The sequence below is a fragment of the Capricornis sumatraensis genome, chromosome 7, assembly GCF_032405125.1.
Source record: "Capricornis sumatraensis isolate serow.1 chromosome 7, serow.2, whole genome shotgun sequence".
NCBI lineage: Eukaryota > Metazoa > Chordata > Mammalia > Artiodactyla > Bovidae > Capricornis > Capricornis sumatraensis.
Genome location: NC_091075.1, coordinates 117,152,926 through 117,162,835, shown reverse-complemented (window position 1 = coordinate 117,162,835; position 9,910 = coordinate 117,152,926). Strand labels below are relative to the sequence as shown.

The following is a 9,910-nucleotide window of genomic DNA, read 5'->3' as shown; positions in this document are numbered from 1 at the left end:
CGGTGAGTCCGTCAGAAGGCTTACTCCCGAGCGGCCACAGCGCCGAGGGCGACGGCGTGGGCCGCGAGGCACTGTTGTCGCCGCGCTCCCCGCGGCAGAAGTGAGAGGGGACTCCCCGCTGCTGACAGTCGGGCCTGCCCCCAAGACCTCTGCGGCCAGGGGTGGTGGCTCTTGCTTCCCTACCAAGGCTGGGGCCTCCGGAGGAGCTGGAGACCCGCTTGCAACTCAGCGTGACGACGGGTGTGACCACGGACGCGTGGCCCTGCGGAATGGGATTGGGGCGGGGGAGCATTTTCTTACATTTTGAGACTGAATCTGAGAACTGCAGAGTTCTGTCCTACTTTTGGCATTAAAAGCATATTTCATTAAGTGTAAATATTAAAATATGCCTCAATTGTGCAGCTTTGACACCCGGGATCTTTAAAAAAAAACAATGACCAGCCCATTCTCTTGCGGTTTCTTGGAAGCCCTCGGGTCTTCCTGGCCCGGTATACACACGCACAAATATACATACAAGCATACACACACACACACACACGTGCACACATACACATACCACACATGCTCGCGCGCACGCGCGCGCACACACTGTTCCTCACGCTTGGTCCAACACTCTCCCCGCGACGAGGTAATTACGGTCCGTGCCGGACAGTGATTGGCCAGTCTGTTCCTCATCGGGGCCCCGCAGCCAATGGGTGGTTCCCCGGCCGAGGCCCCGCCCCGTTCCCCCCCCCACCCCGGCGCGGGTGGCTCGGGCCCGGGGAGCGCATCACGCGGGGCCGGACTGGCCGCGACCCCACGCCTGGGCCCCAGGCCGCCTGCCCTCGGCCGCAAGAGTGCCTGCGCGCCCAGGTCCGGGCGGCGTCTCCGGCCGGTGGCGGCGCGCGGGGCTCGCGCGGCGTCCTCGAGCTGGGCCGGCGGCCGCCGAGCCCGCGCCGCCCCGCCCCTGCTGGCCCCTCCCCTGCCCTCCCCGCCCCCAGCGGGGCCGGCCCGGGCGGCGACCAGCGCGGCGACGGGAAAGGCGAGCGAGGCGGCTGCCCGGGCGGCTGTCGGCACGCACCCGCTCCGGGCCGATCGCAGTCTGGCAAGGAGGCCGCTGCCTGCCCAGCGGGGCCCGACGCCAGCGCTCCGGGCAGCGGCTCTTGGGTCGGGCCGCGCGTGCGCCAGAAAGTCGCGCGCCACGGTCCCCAGCGGGGACCGGGACCGGCCGCGCCCCGGGCGCCCAGAACCCCGAGGAGCCCGGCAGAGTTCGACGGACCCAAGGCCGCGATGCCGGACGAGCTGACGGAGCCCGGGCGCGCCACGCCGGCCCGCGCCTCCTCCTTCCTCATCGAGAACCTGCTGGCGGCCGAGGCCACGGGCGCCGGGAGCGGGGCCCAGGGCGGCGGCGGCGGCCGCGGGGAGGAGAGCGACGACGACGGCGATCCTGAGGACGAGGACGCGGGGCGGGCGAGGCGGCGGCGGCTGCAGCGGCGGAGGCAGCTGCGCGCGGGCTCCGGGCCGACCGGGGAGGCGCGGGCCCGCGCGCTGCTTGGGCCGGGCGCGCTGGGCCTCGGTCCCCGGCCGCCCCCGGGTCCCGGGCCGCCGTACGCGCTGGGCTGCAGCGGCGCCGCGCGCTGGTACTCGCGGTCGCACGGAGGCTATGGAGGCGGCCTCAGCCCTGACAGTGAGTGGGGCGTGGGGAGGGGTGGCCCGGGTGGTGGGGCCCGGCTTCTTCCCATCCCATTTGCTCCGGGACTTTGGGTTCGTTGGCGGCCTTTCTGGGCCGCCCTCCTCCTGTGTCTGTGGTGGGCTCTGCGGTCGTATGGGGAGAGCCCCTGGTTGAGCAGGTTTGGAGGCCCATTCTCCAGGGCAGGGTCGCCCACGCAGGGAGAAGCTTTGGCAGGGTCTGGGTTTCGCCCATAGCCTTGGGAGAGCAATCTGGGGACAGGGGACAACAGCTAAGAAGAGGAAAGAAAGGGAGGGTGAAATAGAACCGAGAACAAGAGGACACGCGAGGGGACACGGTGGGGAGAGGCCGGAGCGAAGAGGGAAGAGCGGGAGAAAGGTGTTGGGAGAGGAGGAAGGCGAAGAGGGGAGAGAGAAGGTGAAACAGAAGGCCGAAAAGAAAGCGGTACGTGCCAGGGAGACAGCAAAGATGAAGGGCAGGAGACCCGGCAGAGTCAAGCTCAGCAAGATGAAGGGGGCACGGCGTGGGGGGGGGCCTGCTCTGCAGCGCGGGGTGGGGGTGGTGGGCTTCCACAGAAGCTGTGTCCGCAAAGCCTCCTCTGCCAGCCGCAGACCGGGCCTGGGGCAGGGGCCTAGATCTCCCTGTGGGGCCAGCTGTGCCAGGCAAGGAGGCTGTGTTCCGAAGCCCCCCGTCTCCCTTCTCTGCCCCTCCCCCTCCCTTGCCTTTGTTCCCTGCTGAGAGCTCCGAGGCCGGGGGTGGCGGTTTTCAGCCCCAGAACCCACTCACCCCTCTTGCCCGGGCATTCTGGAGGTGCATTCTGCTCTCCCTATCCCCAGGGTGGCTGCCTCCCTTGGGGCCCAGCCCTTTGGAAGAAGCCCCCTCCAGGAGCAGGACTAGGAAGCTAGGCTAACCTCAGCCCTGGGCTTTGCCAGCCCCCGCTCCCTGCACCCCAGCGGAGGACTCAGGCTCCTGCTCTGAAGTGCTTTCAGCTCCTAGCAAAAGTTAGCACAGAAAGAGTGCTGTGGGTGGGGGTAGGTGGCTAGACCCCTGTCGCCTCTTGGATGGCCCCCTCCCTGGTGTAGGAGTGAGCACTTTGCAAAGGGACCCACCTCTCAGAACCTATGCCCAGAAGGTTTGGGACCCCCTACCCTTTTCATTTTGCTTCCAGGAAGCTTGAGCAGGCCTGTTTGGTTACTTGCCCTGAAACTGAGTGATCAACAGTGGTGCCCTTCCGGGGGTGTTTCTGAAAGGGTCTCACAGGGTGAAATGTGTTCCCCTCCTGTCCCTAGAGTTTTGCCCCAGTCCCAGCCCCAGCCCCACCAGCAGCCCTCAGAGATGTGGTCCTTCCTAGTTCATATAATGCGGGTTGGGGGTCCCTGTTTTGAACCAGAGCTGGCAGGCCTGGCTTGGCTTCCTGTGGCAATACAAGGGCCTCTGAATCTGGGGACCCCCCATATCGGGGGTGCACACACCAGCCTGGAACCTGACCCCTCTTTGGACACAGTGAGGGCTCACACCACTGGCACCAGGGACACAGCACCCCTGCGCGGCTGCTGGGCGTGGGGCGTATGCACCAAGCAGCTCACACCAGCTCACCAGTGTCTGTCTGTCAGGCGCTCACACTTCGGGCACACCGCTGCTTTCGGTGGGCCGGCCTGGCCAGACTCGACTTGACTGCGGGAATGCTAACCTGGGGCCTGTGTGCACCCAGAAGGCTCAGCCCGAGGCAGAAGGGACGCTGGCCTGAGTTGGCCTCGAAAGCCCGGAAGTCAGGCGGCTGCCCCCTTTCAAGCTGAGCTTGGAGTCTGGACCAGCATCTGAGTCCTGGGCAGGCTCTCTCACCTGAAGCCATCATCCTTTGCTAGCCCTGGGGGTGGGGGGCAAGGCATCGACTCACCTCTGGGAGACAGGGTGGAGCTTGGTCCTTGCAGCATGAGCTGGGGTGGGGGGCATTGTGGGCTTCTGCACCCCCACACCCTCAGATTCAATCAGGGGCTCATGGGCTTGGGGTGGTGTGTGGGAGCTGAGTGTTTCTACACAGCCAGAACTGCACTTGTCTCTCGCCCTCTGAGCTGACTGCGGGCAGAGAGGGCATGCCTCTGTGGATATCTGGATTAGGGGCACAGGAAACGGGGGTAAACAGGCCACCCGTGTCTCCAGGGAGGCGTTTTGTTGGCCGGCCGTCTGCATTCGCTTATTCTCCATCGACGGGAATGTTTCTATGCAAGCGGGAATTTTGCATCTTCTAGGAGTGAGTGGGGAGGGATCATGGCAAGTCTTTATTTCTGGGTCTGGCGGTCTTGGCGGTCTTGGCGGAGGGCTGAGTGCCAGGGGTGAGGTGGTCTCTGTGCTGGTTTTCCGGGTGCATATTTCTCAGAAGGGCCTTTCTTTCCTCTGTGAGGTGAGCCCCTGGGGCCGTTGAGTGTTGTTTTGATTCGAAGCCAGTGGTTATGGGAGCCAGTTTCTTGCGTTTCTGTTTGTGCTTTGGTGTTTCTTTTCTTCCCTTTTTTCTTCCTTCTGTGGATGCGCCCGGAGCGTGTTCCCAGCGTGTTGCTTTGGAGCTTAGCTCAGGTCTTCACGCTCACCTCTGGATGCCCGGCCTCTCTCTGTCCAGCGTGGGGGTGAGATCTACCGAGCGCGGTGGAGGGCGACCCGCCGCCATCGGCGGAGCTGTCTGGGGACTGTTTCCTTGCTGTGGTCGTGGCAGACCTCACGGGGTGCGGGGAGCAGCTGGCTTCAGCGACAGGTTCACGGAGGGGATCAGCCTCCAGAACCAACCCACGTTCCCCCTCTTTCCCCCCTGCAGCCAGCGACCGGGACTCACCGGAGACGGGCGAGGAGATGGGCCGCACAGAGGGCGCCTGGCCGAGGGGCACCGGGCCGCGAGCGGTGCAGCGAGAGGCGGCGGAGCTGGCGGCGCGGGGACCGGCGGCCGGCGCGGAGGAGGCGGCGGAACTGGCCGAGGCCCCCGTGGCGACAGCGGCGGCCGGAGAGGCCCGCGGCGGGGGCGGCGGCCGCAAGAAGAAGACGCGCACCGTCTTCTCGCGCAGCCAGGTCTTCCAGCTCGAGTCCACCTTCGACCTGAAGCGCTACCTGAGCAGCGCCGAGCGCGCCGGCCTGGCCGCGTCCCTGCAGCTCACCGAGACGCAGGTCAAGATCTGGTTCCAGAACCGCCGCAACAAGTGGAAGCGGCAGCTGGCGGCCGAGCTGGAGGCGGCCAGCCTGTCCCCGCCGGGCGCGCAGCGCCTGGTCCGCGTGCCCGTGTTGTACCACGAAAGCCCCGCCGCCGGGGCCGCCGCCGCCGCCGCCGCGCTGCCCTTCCCGCTGGCCCCCGCCGCGCCCGCGCCGCCCCCGCCGCTGCTCGGCTTCTCCGGGGCCCTCGCCTACCCGCTGGCCGCCTTCCCGGCTGCCGCCTCCGCGCCCTTCCTGCGGGCGCAGATGCCCGGCCTGGTGTGAGCATCCCCGACCTGCTGGGCCCACGCCCCGAGGCCAGTCGGGACTTGTGTGGACTCGCCCTCCGGGGGCGTGTAGGCGGTGGAGCCTGGGGGCCTTCGGTCGATCGGGGGTTCGGGGGCGCTCCGGTGGACCCACTGCGCCTCCAGAGCGCAGGCTGCCGCCTCGGGGGCCGTGCCCTACTATCGGCCAGAATGTAACAGAGACCCAGGTGATTGTGGCTCCACAGACAGTCACTAGGCTGGGTCCCCGCTGGGAACACAGCATCACAGACAGTCGGCCCTGCAGCCCAGGGTCCTCCCCTCCCGCGGACAGGCCTCAACCTCGGAGCAAACCTAGCTCGCACCCCTCCGGAGCCAGCAGCTGGGCGCAGTCCACAGCAAATCCAGGCTGCCCAAGATGCTTTGTGGAAGGGCCCTCTCCTACAGGCGCAGTGACCCTGCCCCGGACTATGCGTCAGCGACCTCTGGAGCACTGTGATCAGCCTGATGGCCTTGACCTTGCATCCCGGCAGAGAGAGAGAGATTCCCAGGGAGCGAGTTCCGGTGAGGGGAAGGGATGAAGATCCTGCCAGGCGGTGCTTCTGTCGGATTGTGCATTTCGAAGCGGTCCTCGGTTATCCCGGCGAAGACTTTTTTTTTAAACGAGTCTACTTATTTGCGTATGGAATAAAAAGGGACATTTTCTGGACAGTTGCCGCTGCTTTGTAATCCCTGGGGCTGAGCTCCTCTCTGGTAATGCACTGTGGTGGGCGCCATCCCCAGCCTCCTGGAGCACCTTCCAGTCCTGGCCAGGGGCAGGTGGGTAGGTGGGTAGGGCAAGCCCCCACTTTTCCCACAGGGAGGCCCAGGGAGGCCTTAGGGGAAGTCAGGGTTGGGGACGAGAGGGACCTAGAGTCAAAGAAGGGATCCTCTCCTATCGTGTCACTCAGTTCTGGGACCTTCAGTACAACCAGAAGTCAGGAGTTGAAGGCAGAACCTATCACTTGGCCCAGGGAGCTGCCAGCTACGTGAGCCTCTGTGCCCACGGCTCCTTTCTGCCCTGGAGCCGAGACTCATCTCTGACACGGGGGCTCCTTCTTTTGGTCAAAACAAAACGCTGGCGCCAGTCAGCCCAGCAGGGCCCAGCGAGGAGCAGGGCTCTCTGGCCGGGGCCTCACCCCCGGGACCATTGGCAGTCCCTCTTGAACTGAAGGATTCAGACCCTGGGCAAGGTCCTGAGTTTATGGGCTCTGAGCGAATGCGTATTGCTTAGCTCGTTGCCGTGGCTGGATCTCTGCAGCCAGCCTGCTGCAGGGTGGAGACAGTGGTCTCCTCCGTGAGGGAAAGATGCTTTATGGGGTGCTCATAAAGATGCTTTCAAGATGCTGCTCAAGTCAGGAGAGAAGCCATTCAGTTGCTTGAAAGGGTCGCTCCTGAGACAGAATGGAACCCCTTGGAAACCTGTCTCCACCCCCACTGGCTTTGGGTCTTCGAGTGGAGCAGACATTCCAGGCTGAGATACACATCCCGGTCCCTCGGTCTGGTCTGGTCGGTCTGGCCCTCGGAGTTCTCAGTGGTGGCGCCAGACAGCCCAGGAGAAGGCGCCACAGGGGTCTCCCCACCCTGGGTGGGGGGAGGAGGTCCATTTGTCTGCCCCTGCAGCCCAGTTCCCTGACCCAGAATCATCCCCTGCCCCAGCCCTTCCAGTCAGTTCCGTGTGCCCTGAGGCTGGGCTCTGGCAAGCTGGTGGTGGGGGGGGGGGGTGCTCCAGGGGGACGGTGGGGGCGGGCAGCCCGGGGCGTAGGTGGTCCTTGCTCCTCTGGGCTCTAAGGTCCCCACCTTCAGGCTCCCAGTGCCCAGGGCCCGACCAGGGCAGGCAGGCCCCCTGAGAGCCTCACACCTCCCCTCCAACCCGGCCCCCCGCCGGCTGCTGCATTTCCTCCCTTTGAGGGTGGGGTCTGCTCTTCCTGGAGAAGGGGAGAGCTGCCCTTTCCCCATCCGTTTCACTGGACTTTGTTAGGAGCGACTTACCATCTGTTTCCCTACAGTGAGCTGGCTCCTAGCTATCTCCAGAGGCCTTTGGTCCAGACCAGAGGCCACGGGCGGAAGTGTGTGCCAAGAAGGCCTTTGGAGAAGCAGCGGCATCTCTGCTTCCTCCCTCTCTCTCTCCCACTGGGCCCTCTCGGGGCCTCCGCGGCACTCTTGGCTGGGGCTCCACGTGGGACCCTGGGCCTCTGTCCCTTTGGCGGCTGCACACGGTCAGCAGATATACCCCTGCCGGTTCTCTGAGAGCTGTGCACCAGCATGCCTGCGCAGAGCTGGCCGCACGGGCCAGCGCAGGTCCCCGCCTGCGCACCAGGCGGGCAGCCGGGCAGTGCCGCGCCTCTGTGCTGCTGGCCGGCGGCACCGCACGCCGGGGCATCGTGCGCGGATACACGGAGGTAGCGCTGGGATTCGGCAACTGCGGGGATCCCGGGCACTCGGACCACGAATGGGATCCTTAAAACCCGGGTTAAAGGCGTGTTGCCAGCGATGCAACCGTTGGATTCGACTGTTTGGTGGTTGATGCTGGCGCGGACCCCAGGTCGTGGCGACCATACCGACCGCAGGGCACAGCGGAGCACCGTGTGGGGCCCATGTCCCCGAGCGGCTCGGCCGCGGCGGATCGGTCCGCACCAACCACGGCTCCAAGCCGGCTGGGGAGCCGCGTGGCCCCGGGGCCACAGGCAGCGAGGGACTGTGGGCCGCGTGTCCAGACCCTCGGATCTGCCCACTCGGAAGGAACCAACCTGGCTGCCCGGCCTGGGACTGTCGCCGGGGTCAGAGAGGAGGTTTTCTGCGCGGCGGAAGGACTGCCTGGTTCTGCGGAGGCAGAGACAAGGTGGGCCGGGGAGCTGCTTCCTTGCCTGCCAGCTCCAAGCTCCGCAGGGTGGGAAGGAAGCAGGAGGTGGGAGGGAGGCTTGTTCCCCCAACCTTGAGGGAGGGTCGGCAGCTGGAAGCCTAACGCTGAAGAACAGAAAGTGGATCCAAACGGGGCGATCGGGCCAACGGGACTCCGGAAGCTGGTTTGACCCCCTAATTACCCAGCGTGCGGAGTGTCCCACCAGGGGCCGCACAAACCACAGCGAAGCCTGGGCGTAACAGGCAGCCCGAGGGGCTGGGGGGCCAGGCTGGTTATGAGCCGGGCTCGAAGCTCCAGCGCCAAGAGCGCAGGTCGGCCTCATCCAGATGCGTGCTGGCTCGGCTCCTGGCGGGGGATGAATGGCTTTGCTCTGTTTCTGCCCCGCGTGCCCTGACCCTCTCCAGCCCTCCAACCCTAGCTTCTCCTTACACGAAACCCAAACCCGATTCCAGCCACCGTGGGTTGCCTAGCGGCTTCTAGCTGCAGAGTCCCCGAGCCCAGCTGGGTCTACCAGGCTTTGAACACCTGGGTGGACCTGCAAGTTTCCCTACCGAGTTCGCGCAGAATCAGACCTGCTAAAAGGGACAGGCAAGTCCCATTTCCCTCCCCTCCCCTCCCCCATCTCCCCCTCCCCCATCTCCCCTCCCCTCCCCCATCTCCCCCTCCCCTCCCCCATCTCCCCCTCCCCTCCCCCATCTCCCCATCCCCCCTCCTCTCCCCTCCCCCCCGCCCCCGCCCCCGCCCCCGCCCCCGCCCCCGCCCCCGCCCCCGCTCCCGCACCCCCCCTCCCCCGCTCCCCCGGCCCCGCTCCCGCTCCCGCTCCCGCCCCCGCCCCCCTCCCCCAGCCCCTCCCCCCTCCCCCCACCCCCCTCCCCCCTCCCCCCACCCCGCTCCTCTCCCCCCTCCCCCCACCCCGCTCCTCTCCCCCCCTGTCGCCCCCCACCCCGCTCCCCTCCCCCCGCCCCCCCACCCCGCTCCCCTCCCCCCTGCCCCCCCCACCCCGCGTTGCTCTGTGAGACAGGCACCACCTGACCACTCCAGATCCCGGATGAGAGAGTGAGTGGGCAGCACCTGAGCTCATTTCCACCCACCTTGTCCAAAGCCCTGGTGAGGGACTGATGAATTCTCCAGGAATTGCCCTTCTCCTACTCCGCACGTGGGGATTCACGGACTCCTTCCCACCCAGGGTCTCCCCTCCTCATCAGATACAGGTCAGGGGCTGTCGTTACCCCCCTCAACCTCGTCCCCCAAAGCTTAGCTTGGCTTCAGGGGGGAGAAGATTCCCCAGAGTCTTGGTGCTCTGAACCTACCCAGAAGAAGGTGGCCCACCTGGGTAAGGAAGGGGCTGAGCGGTCAGCTGGGGCCCGAGAGAGACACCAGGGCCCGGCCAGCTCTGCTCTCACTCCTGTCTGTAGGTGTCTCCCAACCATCCTTCAAGGCCGTCTGGCCTCACCTGAAGATTCTCCCAAAGGGAAACTGGGGCTTTGAGGTCAGAAACTCTGAGGCAGGGACTCCAAGAAGTCAGTCACTGGGCCGCTCAGGCCCAGATCTCCGTTCCCTCACCTGGCACTGCTATGGAGGCCAGGTTCCTGGTCCTGGGGGTCACTGCTCTCTGATGGCCTGGGTCGGGGGCCAACCAGGATCATCTGGATCATATCCTTTGGCCGCCCTCACTGCGACGGTTCACAAGAGAAGGGTCCCTGGTCTCCTGCATTCGTTCACTAGGAGGGATGCCTGAACCCGGAATTCCAAGGCACGTCCCAGAGGTGGCTCACCTCACAACTGGTTACAAAGCCCCGCTGCCCTCTGGCAGGGTGGGGGGGAAGAGAGACATTCCTATAAGGGTAGACTGGAAAGGGGGCCACCCTGTTCTAATAGCACTGAACTTTGAATCCAGACACTTGG

The 9,910-nt window shown here is 65.6% G+C and overlaps 1 protein-coding gene across 1 annotated transcript; it reads left to right on the top strand.

Moving 5' to 3' along the window:
- Positions 1 to 1,269: 1,269 nt before the first annotated feature.
- On the top strand, positions 1,270 to 5,125 carry HMX1 (H6 family homeobox 1). The gene is made up of 2 exons (XM_068975686.1): positions 1,270 to 1,666; positions 4,476 to 5,125. The coding sequence occupies exons 1-2, from the start codon at positions 1,270 to 1,272 to the stop codon at positions 5,123 to 5,125; spliced, it is 1,047 nt and encodes a 348-aa protein (XP_068831787.1).
- Positions 5,126 to 9,910: the final 4,785 nt, after the last annotated feature.